This window comes from Oncorhynchus keta, chromosome 21 (genome assembly GCF_023373465.1).
Source record: "Oncorhynchus keta strain PuntledgeMale-10-30-2019 chromosome 21, Oket_V2, whole genome shotgun sequence".
In the NCBI taxonomy this organism is placed as follows: Eukaryota; Metazoa; Chordata; class Actinopteri; order Salmoniformes; family Salmonidae; genus Oncorhynchus; species Oncorhynchus keta.
Genome location: NC_068441.1, coordinates 25,636,320 through 25,655,372, shown reverse-complemented (window position 1 = coordinate 25,655,372; position 19,053 = coordinate 25,636,320). Strand labels below are relative to the sequence as shown.

General features: G+C 42.4%; 1 protein-coding gene across 2 annotated transcripts; it reads right to left on the bottom strand.

Annotated features, from left to right (window-relative positions):
* Positions 1-158: 158 nt before the first annotated feature.
* LOC118400336 (protein mono-ADP-ribosyltransferase PARP3-like) lies at positions 159-17,727 on the bottom strand. Of its 2 annotated transcripts, none has more exons than XM_035797051.2 (11): positions 17,606-17,727; positions 16,855-17,070; positions 13,954-14,079; positions 13,612-13,794; positions 7,003-7,141; positions 6,249-6,466; positions 5,884-6,042; positions 5,593-5,679; positions 5,209-5,386; positions 4,874-5,017; positions 159-1,500 (listed from the first exon to the last, which is right to left on the bottom strand). In XM_035797051.2, exons 2-11 carry the CDS (start codon positions 17,047-17,049, stop codon positions 1,331-1,333), a joined length of 1,599 nt encoding a protein of 532 aa, XP_035652944.1. In that variant the 5' UTR covers positions 17,050-17,070; positions 17,606-17,727; the 3' UTR covers positions 159-1,330. The 2 variants fall into 2 exon arrangements, with proteins under 2 accessions (XP_035652944.1, XP_035652945.1); XM_035797052.2 differs by lacking the exon at positions 17,606-17,727 and adding an exon at positions 17,155-17,500.
* Between the last annotated feature and the right edge of the window lie 1,326 nt (positions 17,728-19,053).

Below are 19,053 nucleotides of genomic sequence, written 5' to 3'. Positions count from 1 at the left end.
GGCAACAACCACTAAATAGTGGCAACCCACAGAAGTAACATCAAAAGTGCTGAAAAAATAACTTAAGAGTGATTGGTCAAAACACTAGGGTCTGGGCTGAGTTACATAAATAGGTGAAAGCATATGCAGTCTCCTCAGAGAGAGGTCTGACAGCCAGCTGGAGGGTTATTTGTTTATTGAGCCTTCAAGTAAATAGATCAGGTGCAAAAAGGCTCAGAGAGGTGGTCTGAGACTGAGTGTTCACTAGTGACACCTCCTGGTTACAAGGCAGAAGGACATCCTGTCAACAGGCTGCTGTGTGCAATAAACAGCCCCATAGTCTTATAGCGTCTCAGAGTTCGAGTGCTGATCCAGAATCAGATCACCCTCCAATTATTCATTACGATTTAAAAGGCAAAACTGATTCTAGATCACAACTCCTACTCGAGACGCTTTGTGAATCTGGACCCAGGCCCAGGAAAATGTATAAACTGAGACAAGAGCATTGATCACCACCACAGGAACTTTCAGAGCCTTGCTAGGTAACACATGAATATTATTAACATACACAGTGCACTGGGATTATAGATTTTCAAAGCTGCACAAATCTCCTTCATAGACGCACACTACATGCAAATCAAACTTCTATAAACATACAGATCAACTCTACAGTTATTCAATCATGCATTTTATTTCATGCCAATACAGCATATAGGCCTATCTAGTGTATTGAATTATGTTGCGTGCACTAACATTCAAACAGTTACTGAAGAGAGATGTTTTCACAAAGTAGGTAAGTGAAAATAAAGCTTTATACAAGTATATTCAGAGTAGGAAATACTCACAGCTAAATGAAAACATATAGTGCAGAATAAAGATACAGGTAGATATTGTATTGCATATTAGTAAAGGTACAGTATTCACACTACATCCAGTAAAGGTAAAGAGAATAGTTCTCCCATAACAGAAATGAGTGGCCAAATAGTACAATAACATTGAAAATCCACAATACTATGGTCTGCTCAAAGTAAATATTGTAGACTAATGGAATTACAATAAGGATTATAATTTTAAGTGAGAGTGCAGTATTTATACTCTGTTTAAGAGTAGAATCACCAATGACTTGCAACTAAAACTGACAATGGAAGACATCAAAGCATGTTGTGTAAAGCATAAGGCACAGAGAAGTATATCTGATACATTATAGACAACTTTGGTTGAATGGTACTCAGTGACAGTGAGGTCTAACAACAACCACCTTCATTTGAACAATACTCTTGATACTCTACCAATTAGACAGAGTAGGAGACATCTCTCTCCTAGAGTGCATAGGTGCCTCTCCTCTCTCCGGTTAAAACTTGAGCTCCAGCAGGTAGCGGATGCGACACTGGTTCTCCTTGTAGACCAAATACTCGCTGTTGGGAAAGCGGCTGTTCTTGTACTGGGGCTGCTTAATGGGCTCACCCTGAGGCACAGCCACCTGCTTTCCATCCAGAGTCAGGAAGATGTCCTTAGAGGGGTCTGAAACAACACACAGTGTTCACTACACAACCATACAGCTCAAACACACAAGTGTTTACTATAAAAACACTGTACTGATATACACAACAAAAGTGTTCACTAGACTTATGCAGTCTTCTGGATATCTGCTAATCATCTACCAGATGTTTAGACATACAGTAACCACTTCAATAGTGTATATGGAGAAAGACACTTGCAACTACACATTTTTCGGTTACACAGAATCTTGGTTTCCCATCCTATTCAACTACGTCCTTCCGACTTTTTATTCACGTTACCTGATGAAAATGCTGTACAATGTGACCCGATTCAGGAAACTAGGCATATGTCGCAAGTCACGAATTCACAGGAGACTTTAGAACGTAAAAAATACTTGATCAAAATGCATTTTCTGGCAGAAATGTCTTCAAGAACATGAACTTTCAAGTGCCTTAATAACAAACTTTTATGCCACCTGTAAACACAAATAAAGTTGTTAAATTAATAGCCTAGTTGGTTTAGCCAAAGAAAAAGCCAAGAACATTCCCGCTAACCATGACTGGCTGAGATAATGAGTGGGCCGGACATGCCGAAAGGTGAGTTTCAGATTCTGTGGTGTAGCATCTTGTGTCTATAAAATGAGCTGCCTGTTATGCGTAGATAATCCTTTCTACTGCAGTTTGTTCGAAAGATATAACTTTAGCCATGGAAAACTGCAAATATGTTGCTACTGCTCTCAATAACACCGCTGCCCAGAATTTATCAGGCGCTATCGACAAAGGTCAGTGGGGAAAAGTTGTGATGGACTACTTTCTGGAGGACGACCGTGCCATGCTGACTTTCTCTAAGACTCTGTAAATGTATCAGACGATGAGGAAATCCCTGATTTAGGTAAAAACATTTAATTGAAGAAGACATTGTAGAGTCTTCTGATGACTGATGGGGAAGAAACGGCAACAGTGTTGTCATGGAAGACATTAACCCGAGTTTTGAAATCAGTGGATCACAACGGGCCAAACAAGCTGTGCAAACTAAATGGAAAAGACACAGGATGTCTTATTTAATGAAAGGGGTTGCAGGCTGCCGTGAAGCTTTCATCCATGTATATGGGTAAGAATCTAACTACAGTTTCAGAGTGTACACTACCGTCCAAACGTTTGGGGTCACTAAGAAATGTCCTTTATTTTTTAAAGAAAATAAAAATGTTGGTCCATTAAAATAACATCAAATTAATCAGAAATACAGGGTAGACATTGTTAATGTTGTAAATGACTATTGTAGCTGGAAATGGCAGATTTTTTACTTGGGTGTACAGAGGCCCATAATCAGCAACCATCACTCCTGTGTTCCAATGGCACGTTGTGTTAGCTAATCCAAGTTTATCATTTTAAAAGGCTAATTGATCATTAGAAAACCCTTTTGCAATGATGTTAGCACAGCTGAAAACGGTTGTGCTAATAAAAGAAGCAATACAACTGGCCTTCTTTAGACGAGTTGAGTATCTGGAGCAGCAGCATTTGTGGGTTTGATTACAGGCTCAAAATGGCCAAAAATAAAGACCTTACTTCTGAAACTCATCAGTCAATTCTTGTTCTGAGAAATTATGACTATTCCATGCGAGAAATTGCCAAGAAACTGAACATCTCATACAATGCTGTGTACTACTCCCTTCACAGAACAGCGCAAACTGGCCCTAACCAGAATAGAAAGGGGAGTGGGAGGCCCCGGTGCACAACTGAGCAAGAGGACAAGTACATTAGTGTCTAGTTTGAGAAAGACGCCTCACAAGTCCTCAACTGGCAGCTTCATTGAAATAGTACCCGCAAAACACCAGCCTCAACGTCAACAGTGATGCAGGCCTTCTAGGCAGAGTTGCAAAGAAAAAGTCGTATCTCAGACTGGTCAATAAAAATAAAAGATTAAGATGGACAAAAGAACAGACACTGGACAGAGGGACTCTGCCTAGAAGGCCAGCATCCCGGAGTCACCTCTTCACTGTTGACATTGAGACTGGTGTTATGCAGGTATTATTTAATGAAGCTTCCAGATTCCAGTTGGGTGTAGTCAAAGGAGAGCTCTCCAATAGGTACCAAAACATTCCAAGGCCCTTTTTCAAAAATAAGTTTACAAGTGTATCAACTTTCAAAGCAGAATAACTTTCCCCATTGTTTGACAAAAATGCTGTATGATATCCCATTTTGTAGCTCAGTCTTTACTTTATCAAATGAAAAAAAACCAACATGTTTTGCTACATAAGACCGAATCCAGGTGGTGAGTCACATATGATCTTGTTGTCATCTGATGCACATTCAAAATGTCATAGAAAAATCAACCCGCAGATCTCCCCCTGTTCTTTGCCGTGCACTGATTGTATTACTGCTGATGATATCTGGAAATGTGCATGTACACACTGGTCCGTCTATGGTTGCTAGCCACAATTCTGACTTGTGCACCGAATTCTGCTTCACTGATTTCTACTTACGTAAATGCCTGGGTTTTCTGCACATTAACACTAGAAGCTTATTACCCAAAATGTATCAATTGAAAGTGTGGGTTCACAGCTCCAATCCAGATGTGTTGGTCATTACTGAGACATTGTTAAGAAAGAGTGTTCTGAACACTGATGTTAACCTTTCTGGTTATAACCTTTTTCGGCAAGACAGATCTTCCAAAGGTGGTGGAGTGGCAATCTTTACCAAGGAACACATTCAGTGATCGGTAGTCTGTTCCCAACCAACTTGATTAGCTGGTTTTAAGCTTTCAAATAGCTATTTGTTGACTGTTGCTGAGTGCTATCACCCGCCATCAGCACCCGCCTGTACCCAAACTGCCCTACCTAACATGGTTTAGACCCTTTCTTCTTTAAAGTTGTGGCCCCTATCATAGTTGAGCCTCTTTCACCTTTTTAACATGTCTTTCCTCTCTGGGGAGTTTCCCAGTGCTTGGAAGGCACTGGGAAATCCTAACTGTCATAGGTCAATTTCTATCTTGTCCTTTTTATCAAAAGTCAACTGACTGGCTTTCTTGGTCTATAGTATTCTCTCTGGTATGCAATCTGGTTTCTGCTTAGGTTATGGATGTGTCACTGCAACGTAAAGGTCTTATATTATGTCACCATTGATCTTGATTCTGAGCAATGTTGTGCTGCTACAGTTATTGACTTGGCCAAAGCTTTTGATACGGTAGACCATTCCATTCTTGTGGATCGGATAAGGAATATTGGTGACTGAGGAGTATTTGGCCTGGTTTGCCAACTACCTCTTCAGTGTGCAGTGTGTAATGTCATAACGTTTGCCGTCTCAGCCACTGCCTGCCAACAAGGGAGTACCCTAAGGCTCAATCCTAGGACCCACGCTCTTCTTAATGTACATTAACATAGCTCAGGCTACTGTACCTGGTTCCAACTGTCCTCTAGCCACCACACAGTCGTAGCCGGTAGGAGCCTCCTGCAGGGAGCTGTCGTCCATAGTGATGGTTTTTTCCTTCCCCAACGCCACCTCGTTCAGAAACATCACCCCCCTGTTTTTAGATGTACGCACTACACAGGGACAGGACACATATGTAGTAAGTAGCACGGCATTTCATCACAAAACGAACAGTGTCGTAGTAGTGCACCTAACAGTCTTATACTCACTACATGAACATACATTTGGAAATTGACTGGATATTCCGAAGATGACGTCTAAAATAGATCCCGGTAGTTGAGCCACATGGTAGCTATAGCCTCACCGTATGCAGCCGACTTGCTGTTCTCCGAGGCAAAGTAGATGCCCCTGCCCACACGGCCCCCTGACTGGGGCATGATCCGCAGCCCGCCCTTCAAGATGGCTGCCACCACCGCCACATTAGTACCATGCCACAGCAGACGCCGGTTCTCTAGACCGTCGTTCTCCCTGAATCTCTCGGCCTGGGGAGAACAATCCCCACAGAAAGATCAATCACCTTAAATACTAACGCTAAGTCAAACAAACCTACAGTTATAACAATATTTTTTTTATTTTGTACATGCATTAGCACAAAAATCAAGATCACAGCAAATTAGTAAAAAAATGAATGCTGTATTACATACTACAGGAATTATGACATGAAGTTGTTGTGCCATATGTTACCCACCTCAGTCTCTCTGTCCACCTCCCAGACATCTATAATCTTTGGCTGGTTGTGGCTATATGCAGTGGCCTTCAGGTATTTCTCTATTAGCTTTAAATGAGGCAAGAATGGAAATACAATGGAAGTTTAACATTTACAATATTCTTCTCTTTTGTAGTATAAATTATGCTTTGTCACAGTAAATATAGTCACCCATTTAAATATGACCATCCGCATATCACTAAAGACTTGTCTGATTTTAAACAATACAGTGGTGTTTGTATAGAATTCAACCTCTATTAGAGACCACGGTACCTTGAATTCCTGTGTATCTCTTTGTAGTAGAGCAAGTTTGCAGCGGAGAGACATATAGTTTTGGTCCAGTGGATGAGGTACTTTCTCCACCTCCATCTGCTCCTGGGCCTTCTCAGTCTCAGCCTTCAAGTTCTGGGCTATCTCTATATCAGCCAGCACCTGCAGGGGACAGCACAGTCAGGAATGGGATCAGGCCTGGACAAGACCACTCATCATGATTAGGGCCAAGGAGTTTCACCAGACTTGATCAGGGAAAACTGAGTTCTTATTGTAGGCTATTAAAAAACGATTGGCCCTAAATAGTACCGTCATTCCATAAAACACAATACTGTGACAGCGTCTAATCAAGTACAAGGTGATCTCACCAGAAGCATCTCCTTCTTCTTCTCCACGATCTCAGAACTGTCGATGACCGGGGGCCTGGTGCGTCCAAAGTTGTGTGGGATGGTGGTGAAGAACTTGGAGGAGAGTTCCTCCAGTTTGGGCCTGCTGGCGTTAATGGCTCCCTCAATCTCCTCCAGCACCTCAAAGCCCTTAGCAATCTGCATCTTGCTCAGCTTCCCCAGGGGCATCTTCTTTATGTCTGGTGGCCCAAAGAGAGAGAGGCAATAAGGGGGATAAGATTACACACATATCACTGCTCTGTCTGAGTTCATATGTTAGGCCTATATAAACTGTGCAGGGGTCTGTCGACTGCTCTCCTCTACATTAGTAAATGTGGTAGTTAGGGAACTTGCAACAGCTGAATAAACATTGTATACATTTTACAGTCCTACTTACATTATTGATCAGACAGACTAGGTTTTTATATGGATTAGACATTTAGCTCCAGATCGCCAGGCTTTACCCCCGATTTAAAATAACTAATGATTTAGGATGCTCTTCTCTGATCACATAGAGCAGATGCCTGGGCTTCCCTGACTTCAGTTTAACAGCCAAGTATATCATTGCACTGACAGAGTAAAACACAATACAACAAGCAATCCAGTCCAACAGGTATGTTACATAACAGAACATGTGTACATAGACAGACCACACCCAGGCTTACTGTCTGAGGAACAGAAAGTTGCTTCAGTGCTGGAGGGGTAAAGGTGGTATGATGGACAGATTGACACCCACCCAGGTTCATGCACTCCATGGCCTCTTTGAACATGTCATTGCTGAAGATGAGCTGGATGAGCTTCTGGGTGGGGCTGTCCAGGGTGCAAGGGAGGATGTTTCTGGGGCCCTTGCAAATCTTCGCATCAACACAGTCCACCTGCAAAAGCCAGAAGAGAGCATGTTCTAGAGAGGGAACAAAATTGGACACGGCAAAACTATAATGAGTCAGCCTGACCACCTAAGTGTATTGTAAGACATACTAATTACAGGAGCCAGGAAGGTAAAATGTTGTTATTCTTTAGCGTATGGATGGGCGATGTCTGAAATGACATTTTAGCCTACCTTTTAAAAACTAATATTACAGCCATATCAAGTGCAGGCTATTGCTATTTCATCATCTTAAGCATCTGGGTAAGGGCATTTGCGTAATTCTTTCTTCCTTTAGGCTACTTCAGACTGTAAATAATAAAAAATAAAGGCATTTCACTTAGTAACTATATAATAGTCTGCCTTATACTAAATCAGAAAAAAACAATGGCTGACTTGGTGGTGTTAAGCAGTCCTTCGGTTTCAGGCAATGGATGGACAGACTACAAACCTCCAACATTTACAAGTCCATCATCCTGCAGAGTTTGCTACTCTGGGCAGAAAAGGTGAACATGCTGGTGTTTGCTGCCAAAAACCTTTAGGTAGGTCTAAGACATGGTAAAAAAACAACTAAACCTAATGGTTCCTCATTGCACTTTATTTAAATGTAGCCTATATTCAGATCCAGATGCATCTTATTCGAAAGACATAGCCTATAGATTAAACTAAAATATTCTGTCAAACCCTTAGACTTACATGCATAGCTTTTTTGGACTCATTTGTTATTTTAGTACTTATTTTGATCAGGCTACTTTATTTATTTTGTAACCTGGCCTATACTTAGGATTTGTACAGTTAGAAATGCAAAAAAGCATATGCTAATATTGGCCTATTCATTTTTTGCCAAAGCCAATGTTTATTCAAGTGTTACAAATAATGTTATAGGCTAAATAATTAGATTTTCAGGAGGTGACTTTTGTGTGCCTGTGTTATTTTGCTCATCTTAAAAAAAAAAACTTTTTTTTTTATTGGCCAGTTTGGGATATGGCTTTTTCTTTGCAACTCTGCCTAGAAGGCCGGCATCCCAGAGTCACCTCGACTGTTGACGTTGGTGTTTTGCGGGTACTATTTAATGAAGCTACCAGTTGAGGACTTGTAATCATTTGCAAATAAATCAATTAAAAATCCTACAATGTGATTTTCTGGATTTTCTTTCTCATTTTGTCTGTCATAGTTGAAGTGTACCTATGATGAAAATGACAGGCCTCTCTCATCTTTTTAAGTGGGAGAACATGCACAATTGGTGGCTGACTAAATAGACGGTCCTGGCGCTTGCTGGACTTTCTTGGGCGCCGAACAATTGAACCGCTCTCCTTGAAGTTCTTGATGATCCGATAAATGGTTGATTTAGGTGCAATCTTACTGGCAGCAATATTCTTGCCTGTGAAGCCCTTTTTGTGCAAAGCAATGATGACGACATGTGTTTCCTTGCGAGTAACCGTGTTTTACAGAGGAAGAACAATGATTCCAAGAACCACCCTCCTTTTGAAGATTCCAGTCTTTTATTCGAACTCAATCAGCATGACAGAGTGATCTCCAGCCTTGTCCTTATCAACACTCACTGTGTTAACTAGAGAATCACTGGCATGATGCAGCTGGTCCTTTTGTGGCAGGGCTGAAATGCAGTAGAAATGTTTTTGGGGGATTCATGTCATTTGCATGGCAAAGAGGGACTTTGCAATTCATCTGATCACTCTTTATAACATTCTGGAGTACATGTAAATTGCCATCATACAAACTGAGGCAGCAGACATAAATGTATATTTGTGTCACTCAAAACTATAGGCCACGACTGTGTGTGTGACATATATGTATTTGTTATTATCCAATTACTCTAAATTGTAGAATTTGTATTTATTTAACAAGGCAAGTCAGTTAAGAACAAATTCTTATTAACAATGACGACCTACCAATGACAACCTTATGTTATTTTAAACAAGAGAGACAACACAACACTACATAAAGAGAGGCCTAACAACATAGCAAGGCATAAACACATGATAACACAGCATGGGAGCAACACAACACAACAACATGGTAGCAACAACATGGCAGCAGCACAAAACATGGTACAAACATTATTGGGCACAGACAACAGCAAAGGTCAAGAAGGTAGAGACTACAATACATTGCTCAAAGCAGCCACGACTGTCAATAAGATTGTCCATGATTGAGTCTTTGAATGAAGAGATAAGATAAAAACTGTCCAGTTTGAGTGTTTGTTGCAGCTCGTTCCAGTCGATAGGTGCAGCGAACTGAAAAAAACAAGCAACCCAGGGATGTGTGCGCTTTGGCGACCTTTAACAGAATGTGACTGGCAGAACAGGTGTTGGAGGATGAGGGCTGCAGTAGATATCTCAGATAGGGGGGAGTGAGGCCTAAGAGGGTTTTATAAACAAGCATCAACTTGTGGGTCTTGCGACAGGTATACAGAGTAGTATAGAGTGCAGTGATGTGGCCTATAAGGAGAATTGGTGGCAAATAGGATGGCTGAATGGTAAAGAACATTTAGCCGCTCAAGAGCACCCTTACTATAAATTATGTCTCCATAATCTAGCATGGGTAGGATGGTCATCTGAATCAGGCTTAGTTTGGCAGCTGGGGTGAAAGAGGAGTGATTACGATAGAAGAAACCAAGTCGAGATATAACGTTAGCCAGCAGCTTTGATATATGCTGAGAGAAGGACAGTGTAAAGTCGAGCCACACTCCCAAGTACTTGTATGAGGCGACTACCTCAAGCTCTAAGCCCTCAAGAGGTAGTAATTAACACCTGTGGGGAGAGGGGCATTATTCTTACCAAACCAGATGACCATTGTTTTGGAGGTGTTCAGAACAAGGTGAAGGGCAGAGAAAGCTTGTTGGACACTAAGACAGCTATGTTTTAGAGCGTTAAACACAAAATTCGGGGAGGGGCCAGGTGAGTATAAGATTATCATCTGCATATAAAAATTGATGAGAGAGCTTCCTACTGCCTGAGCTATGTTGATGTAAATTGAGAAGAGTGTGGGGCCTAGTTTCGAGCCTTGGGGGTACTCCCTTGGTGACAGGCAGTGAAGACATCAAAACAATAAAATAAGGAGGCTCGATCCTAGGCCCCAAGCTCTTCTCAATTTATACACACATAACAAAAGTTTATTTATTTGTACTATATTCAACATTGTAGAATAGTGAAGACATCAAACTATTAAATAACACATACGGAACCATGTTGTTACCAACAAAGTGTTAAACAATTCAAAATATATTTTATATTTGAGATTCTTCAAATAGCCATCCTTTGCCTTGACAGCTTTGCACACTCTTGGTATTCTCTCAACAAGCTTCAGGAGGAATGTTTTTCAACAGTCTTGAAGGAGTTCCCACATGCTGAGCACATTCTGGCTGCTTTTCCTTCACTCTGTGGTCCAACTCATCCCAAACCTCAAATGGATTGAGGTCGGGTGATTGGGGAGGCTAGGTCATCTGATGCAACACTCATTACACTCCTTCTTGGTCAAATAGCCCCTACACAGCCTGGAGGTGTGTTAGGTCATTGTCCTGTTGAAAAACAGATGATATCCCATCTGGTTTGGGCTTAGTGGGACTGGCGTATTGCTGCAGAATGCTGTGGGAGCCAATCTGGTTAAGTGTGCATTGAATTCTAAATACATTCTAAATAAATCACAGACAGGGTCACCAGTAAAGCACCGACACACCATCACACCTCCTCCTCTATCCTTCACGGTGGGAACCAAACATGCGGTGATCATCTGTTCATCTACTCTGCGTCTCAGAAAGACACAGCAGTTGAAACCAAAAATCTCAAATTTGGACTCATTAGACCAAAGGAAAGTAAACCGATCCACCGATCTAATGTCCATTGCTCGTGTTTCTTGGCCCAAGCAATTCTTTGTCTTGTTGGTGTCCTTTAGTAGTGGTTTCTATGCAGCAATTTGACCATGAAGGCCTGATTAACGCAGTCTCCTCTGAACAGTTGATGTTGAGATGTGTCTGTTACTTGAACTCTTTGAAGCATTTATATGGACTGCATGCGTATGGTAAATGTAACTCTGGGTCTACCATTCTTGTGGCAGTCCTCATGAGAGCCAATTTCATCATAGCACTTGATGGTTTTTGCAACTGCATTTGAAGAAACTTTCAAAGTTCTTGAAAATATCCAGATTGACTGACCTTCATGTCTAAAAGTAATGATGGATTGTCATTTCTCTTTGCTTATTCGATGCTGCCACCACCATGCTTCACTGTAGGGATGGTGCTAGGTTTCCTTCAGACGTGACACTTGGCATTCAGGTCAAAGAGTTGGTTTCATCAGACCAGAGAATCTTTTTTTCTCATGGTCTGAGAGTCTTTAGGTGCCTTTTGGCAAACTCCAAGCAGGCTGTCTTGTGCCTTTTACTGAGGAGGCTTCTGTCTGGCCACTCTAGCAAAAAGGCCTGTTTGGTGGAGTGTGTCATAGATGGTTGTCCTTCTGGAAGGTTCTCCCTCTCTGTCAAGAGTGACCATAGGGTTCTTGGTCACTTGCCTGACCAAGACCCTTCTCCCCCGATTGCTCTGTTTGGCAGGGTGGCCAGCTCCAGGAAAAGTCTTGGTGGTTCCAAACTTCTTCCACTTAAAGAATGATGGAGACCACTGTGTTCCTGGGGACATTCAATGCTGCAGATATTTTTGGGTACCCTTCCCCAGATCTATGCCTCGAAGTGTGTCTCAAAGCTCTACAGACAATTCCTTTGACCTCATTACTTTTTTTGCTCTGACATGCACGGTTAACTGTGGAACCTTATATGTGTGTGCCTTTCCAAATCATGTCCAATCAACTGAATTTATCACAGGTGGACTCCAATCAAGTTGTAGAAACATCTCAAGGATGATCAATGGAAACAGGATGCACCTGTGCTCAAATTCTAATCTCATAGCAAAGCATAGTAAAGGCATTTATGTTTTTATTTTTAATAAATATGAGGTTTTTGCTTTGTCATTATGGGATAGTGTGTGTAGACTGAGAATTATAATTTATTTAAAGCATTTTAGGATAAGGCTGTAACGTAACAAAATGTGGAAAAAGTCAAGGGGTCTGAATACTTTCCGAAGGCACTGTATGTAAACTAAAAACAAAGAAAAGAAACATCCCATTTTCAGGACCCTTTCTTTCAAAGATAATTAATTAAAATCCAAATAACTTCACAGATCTTCATTGTAAAGGGTTTAAACACTCTTTCCCATGCTTGTTCAATGAACCATAAACAATTAATGAACATGCACCTGTGGAACAGTCATTAAGACACTAACAGCTTACATACGGTAGGCAATTAAGGTCACAGTAATGAAAACTTAGGACAATAAAGAGGCCTTGCTACTGACTCTGAAAAACAACAAAAGAAAGATGCCCAGGGTCCCTGCTCTTCTGCGTGAACGTGCCTTAAGCATGCTGCAAGGAGGCATGAGGACTGCAGATGAGGCCAGGGCAATAAATTGCAACGTCCGTACTGTGAGACGCCTAAGACAGCGCTACAGGGAGACAGGACGGATAGCAGATCGTCCTCGCAGTGGCAGACCCCGTATAACAACATCTGCACAGGATCGGTACATCCAAACATCACACCTGTAGGACAGGTACAGGATGGCGGCAACAACAACTGCCCGAGTTACACCAGGAATGCACAATCCCTTCATCAGTGCTCAGACTGTCCGCAATAGGCTGAGAGAGGCTGGACTGAGGGCTTGTAGGCCTGTTGTAAAGGCAGGTCCTCACCAGACATCAACGGCAACAACGTTGCCTATGGGCACAAACCCACCGTCACTGGACCAGACAGGACCGGCAAAAAGTGCTCTTCATTGACGAGTCCCATTGAGCACATCTGGGAACAGTTGGATCGGAGGGTGAGGGGCTAGGGCCATTCCCCTCGGAAATGTCTGGGAGCTTGCAGATGCCTTGGTGGAAGAGGGGTAATATCTCACAGCAAGAACGAGCAAATCTGGTGCAGTCCATGAGGAGATGCACTGCAGTACTTAATGCAGCTGGTGGCCACACCACATACTGACTGTTACTTTTGATTTTGACCCCCCACCCTTTGTTCAAGGACACATTATTACAGTTCTGTTAGTGACATGTCTGTGGAACTTGTTCAGTTTATGTCTCAGTTGTTGAATCTTGTTATGTTCATACGAATATTTACACATGTTAAGTTCTCAAAACAAACGCAGTTGACAGTGAGTGGACGTTTCATTTTTTTGCTAAGTTTACTAAAAATGTACGCTATGGCAAATAGGGAATAGGCCATTTGGCTTGTCGCAATGCTGTGTATTCAGCATTGCGCTGCCAGACTCCAGTGGTGAAATCAAGTTCAAATATGCTAAAACATAGTTTATGATATTACAATGTCATTACCATCGACAATGACTGTCAAACATCATTGATACATACAATTGCCAAACCCTACTTTAGAATCCGTGGTCCTACTGAGACCCAGCCACCACTTTACCTTGACCTCTGCATCCGGGTCTCCATCCACCTCTATCAGGGTGTACTTCCCCGGGTGAGACACAAAGTTGTCCCGCTCCTTCCAGCTGTTCTTCGTCTTGTCTTTGAACTTCTTCTCGAAGTCTTTGATGGCTTTGTCTGGGCTGTTGGAGAGGTATGATAGGTTTGACTGGCCCGTTTCCCCCTGTAAGGGAGAGAGGAGAAGATGATGCTTCAACTCTGGGTACTCAAGAAATTAATAGCTTAGAATTTAACATAATTAACAAAAATGTAGATTTACTACTAAAGTATACACAGGAATGTCTAGTAAACTACCATCGTGTCTGTCAAAGATTAAGCTTACCACTCTTCCCCATCTGGTCCAGCAGTAGTAAGAGTCATCTATACACAACACTTGAATGACATAAAACTTGTTGTTGTTATTTCCAATGTTGGTCTGATTCAGCATGCAATCATAATCTTCATACACCTGTGGGGGAGATTAAAGGAGGAACATGATTCAGGAAAGCAGTCAGATAAAAATGAGCACATTCATCTATAGCACTGCACAGCAGTCTGTCCTGCTGATGTGACTGCAAGACTGATCAAACAATTCAAGTCAAATACCTGTAACTAATGACAGTTTCTCAGATTCTGCTATATATGAATGATTAGCAAACATGGTCTTTTGAAACAGCTATAACTGAATGCAGCATATACAGTAGATATGAGTGACCTTACACACTCATTATCTCAGGTATCTTAGGGGAGCATACACTACAACTGAGCAGAGGTAATGTCTTGAACAAGGAAAGAAGAGAAGAGAATAGTCCCCATTAGATTAATTCAAGGGGCAAGTGTCTCACTCTCAGGGAGTTTACTTCCAACTGAAACTATTACTGTACCCTACATGTCACTTCTAAGGTTTGTATATTGGAAAGTAGTCAAACCTCATTGATTCTAAATGAAGGGTGTGGCTGAAGTGAACTCACAAAGCCATTCATTGTCATAGCCTTTACAGTCAGTGTGTGACAAGTGGAGGTCGACGGATTAATCGGAATGGCCGATTAATTAGGGCCGATTTCAAGTTTTCACAACAATCGGAAATCTGTATTTTTGGACACCGATTTGGCTGAATTTCAGTTAAGTCAGTTAACATTCACATTTACATTTAAGTCATTTAGCAGACGCTCTTATCCAGAGCGACTTACAAATTGGCGCATTCACCTTATGACATCCAGTGAAACAGCCACTTTACAATAGTGCATCTAAATATTTTAGGGGGGTGAGAAGGATTACTTATCCTATCCTAGGTATTCCTTAAAGAGGTGGGGTTTCAGGTGTCTCCGGAAGGTGGTGATTGACTCCGCTGTCCTGGCGTCGTGAGGGAGTTTGTTCCACCATTGGGGGGCCAGAGCAGCGAACAGTTTTGACTGGGCTGAGCGGGAACTGTACTTCCTCAGTGGTAGGGAGGCGAGCAGGCCAGAGGTGGATGAACGCAGTGCCCTTGTTTGGGTGTAGGGCCTGATCAGAGCCTGGAGGTACTGAGGTGCCGTTCCCCTCACAGCTCCGTAGGCAAGCACCATGGTCTTGTAGCGGATGCGAGCTTCAACTGGAAGCCAGTGGAGAGAGCGGAGGAGCGGGGTGACGTGAGAGAACTTGGGAAGGTTGAACACCAGACGGGCTGCGGCGTTCTGGATGAGTTGTAGGGGTTTAATGGCACAGGCAGGGAGCCCAGCCAACAGCGAGTTGCAGTAATCCAGACAGGAGATGACAAGTGCCTGGATTAGGACCTGCGCCGCTTCCTGTGTGAGGCAGGGTCGTACTCTGCGGATGTTGTAGAGCATGAACCTACAGGAACGGGCCACCGCCTTGATGTTAGTTGAGAACGACAGGGTTGGCGGCCTAGGAACGGTGGGTTAACCCCCTCGTTCCGGGGCAGAACGACATCGACAATGACTGTCAAACATCATTGATACATAAAATTGCCAAACCCTTGTCAGCTCGGGGGATTCAATCTTGCAACCTTACAGTTAACTAGTCCAACGCTCTAACCACCTGCCTCTCATTGCACTCCACGAGGTGTGCAATGCACTCCACGTTACGCGAATGCAGTAAGCCAAGGTAAGTTGCTAGCTAGCATTAAACTTATCGTATAAAAAACAATCAATCAGAATCACTACACATGGTTGATAATATTACTAGTTTATCTAGCGTGTCCTGCGTAGCATAAACTCGATGCGGTGCGTATCGTTGCTCCAATGTATACCTAACCATGAACATCAATGCCTTTCTTAAAATCAATATACAGAAGTATATATATTTAAACCTGCATATTTTGCTAAAATAAATCCAGGTTAGCAGGCAATATTAACCAACAGTTTGGGCTGCCTAATTTGACAGAATTTTACACAATTATGACATAACATTTTAGGTTGTGCAATGTAACAGGAATATTTAGACTAATGGACCCCTTAGATAAAATATGGAATGATTCCGTATTTCACTGAAAGAATAAACGTCTTGTTTTTGAGATAATAGTTTCCGGATTCGACCATATTAATTTCTTTTTATTTTACCTTTAACTAGGCAAGTCAGTTAAGAACAAATTCTTATTTTCAATGACGGCCTCGGAACAGTGGGTTAACTGCCTGTTCAGGGGCAGAACGACAGATTTGTAACTTGTTAGCTTGGGGATTTGAATCTCCAACCTTTCGGCTGCTAGTCCAACGCTCTAACCACTAGGCTACCCTGCCGCCCCTAATGACCTAAGGCTTGTATTTCTGTGTGTTATTATGTTATAACTAAGTCTATGATTTGATAGAGCAGTCTGACTGAGCAGTGGTAGGCAGCAGCAGGCTCGTAAGCATTCATTCAAACAGCACTTTCATGCGTTTTGCCAGCAACTCTTCGTTGTGCGTCAAGCATTGCGTTGTTTATGACTTCAAGCCTATCAACTCCCGAGATTAGGCTTGTGTAACCGATGTGAAATGGCTAGCTAGTTAGCGGGGTGCACGCTAATAGTTTCAAACGTCACTCGCTCTGACACTTGGAGTGGTTGTTCCCCTTGCTCTGCATGGGTAACGCTGCTTCGAGGGTGGCTGTTGTCATTGTGTTCCTGGTTCGAGCCCAGGGAGGAGCGAGGAGAGTGACGGAAGCTATACTGTTACACTGGCAATACTAAAGTGCCTATATGAACATCCAATAGTCAAAGGTTAATGAAATACAAATGGTATAGAGAGAAATAGCATGATGTCCAACTCACCCTTCCTGAATGCTGTTCTGACAGCAAGCAGTGCTCATCAGCCTTCCTTTTGCCCTTCACTTCTGGCCCTGCAGCCTTCAGAGCCTCTTTGGCAGAGGTAAAGGCATCCTTTGGTGTGTCAGGCTCTTGCTTGACCTTCTTTCCACCCACTTTATTGGCTTTGGTGGATGAGGCAGCCCTTCTCTTTGGTGCCATCCCTTATCTGTATTTCAATCACTGCAGAAAAGAGAAACATTATACATCAACAAAACACTACATTTTGAAGATAGTATTGATGCACTTGAGGCAGGTGCTTTTCACCTTTTCTGGCACACTGGCCAATGGCAGTGGTGTTTTGATACAGCTGAGTGAGGCGTGGTACTTCCAGTAACACAGAAGTAGCAGCAGACACAGCAGAAACAGCAGACAAGCTTTGACGTGGCTGGTAAATTCCCTGACCTGTCTGAGGCACTGAGAAGGTTGAGCGAATGCTAATTAGCTAGCTATAGCAGCTGTCCTAGCTGTATTTCCATGTACAACCCCTCAGTAATGTTTAGGTATATAGCTAGCTAGTTTAGTTAGCTTGGCGCAAAGTCCAGTAACTTCATTTTGTGGGTGTGTAGCTAACTAACGTTAGCTTAACGCCGTTGGTATCAAGAAGTTCACGCACTAGCGTTAGCTAGCTAACTACAAGGCTACGGATGCCGCTACAGTTGACAGGAATTGGAAGCTAGCTAAATAATTTGCGAACCTTTATCGACTTGCTACTTACCTTAGAGCAGGTATTCGGCAGCTCGCGCGGTCACTGTCAGAAGTAGCAGAACAAAATATTTTGACAGGCACACTTCTCAACGACTGTTGATGAAGTTCTACTTCCGCTTTTTTTTTTGGGGGGCGCGGCATTCAGAAAGTTGCAGATACAAATGTACATTATAGAGCACACAAGGTGCAGTTTTGAAATGTTATTGTTCATCCGCAGTTTTTCTCTTATTATGTTAGTCACTGACAGTCACTCAATTAGACCAAGTCAGCTAAAACATTTTAGATTGGTAAATTAGTCTAGCCATCTATCTAAAATGGTAGTAATCATGGTCGAAGTAATGTCACTCTCACTCAGATATCATATTTAAAAAAACTGCTAACATTTCTCTCCACCCCATGGCAGTGTGTAGACTTGCAACAAACTTGCTTTATAAGTACAAACGAAATTATATGCCCCATGGCAAAATGTGTAGAATTTCAGAAAATTAACTCTGAAACATTCTCTCTGCTGTCAAGAGGGGGGCCGCTAAAATGCTTTGGGGGAAAAAGGCTAGTGCTAGTCCCGGCTCTGAGTGCATGTGTGGGTATGGATGTGGGTACTGCAGACCCACGAGCCACTGTGGCCCCTCATGATGAGTTCAGATTTTTTGTGGCCAACACCCCCATCAATGTTTCCCATCAGAGAGACTGTCCGTTCAAGGTGTGCTCCGTAATTCATATTACACACTGAGACCTTCACCTGCACTTTATTTGATAGGGAAATCAATATGAATTTCTGAATTCAATGTTGTGCCATTCTGTATTGAATACAAAAGTATTATCAGGCATTGAAAACGCATTGGCAATTGGTCCTCATAAATAAGGAACTGCTAACAAACTACTACAGGTAGGCTATTGTTGCAAACACCATTATACAGAAGAAGAAGAACACTGCAACAGATGGCATAATTAGAGTTGTTCTGATCAGAGTTGCCTGGTCTCTGTCTGTCCTGTAACTTCAACCTGAGAGTAGTTGTGCACAAGCTGTCAAACGTTGATTTCAACTTGTGCAATGTGAGGATTCAGGTTTCTGTTTGTTTTCCAAAATGTCTCGCATACCTGTGGAAGACAGACTCAGGCCCCACCTGTATTCTGGCTTGAATGTGATTTACACCAGCCTACCTACAGTACCTGACCTGAGCCCTGCCTTACTGACATGACATTTGCCTCTAGGAGACTAGTGATGGGTGAGCCAGCCTCCAGATTGCACCCATTCACTGCTGCACACTGCCCTCTTTGACTCAGGTGGCAGGTGTGACTGTTTTATCAACCATGGTCTGGCCATTCATGTACAACTTAAAACACTGTTTTATTTTAAATGGTCATATCATATAGTACTGTATCATGATATAGGTTAATATTTGCTCAGATTATGGCACACTATATTGCCCAATCACTGGTGAAAGTGTAGTCGGTGTA

Bases quoted from the DNA above. Each gene is read 5' to 3' on its own strand.
- LOC118400336 (XM_035797051.2), bottom strand. From the start codon at position 17,049: ATGGCACCAAAGAGAAGGGCTGCCTCATCCACCAAAGCCAATAAAGTG. The intron at 6,467-7,002 runs GTGGGTGTCAAT...TTGGGCCACCAG, and splicing joins CATGGAGTGCATGAACCTGG to ACATAAAGAAGATGCCCCTG. The intron at 5,018-5,208 runs GTGAGGCTATAG...GTCCCTGTGTAG, and splicing joins CAGCAAGTCGGCTGCATACG to TGCGTACATCTAAAAACAGG.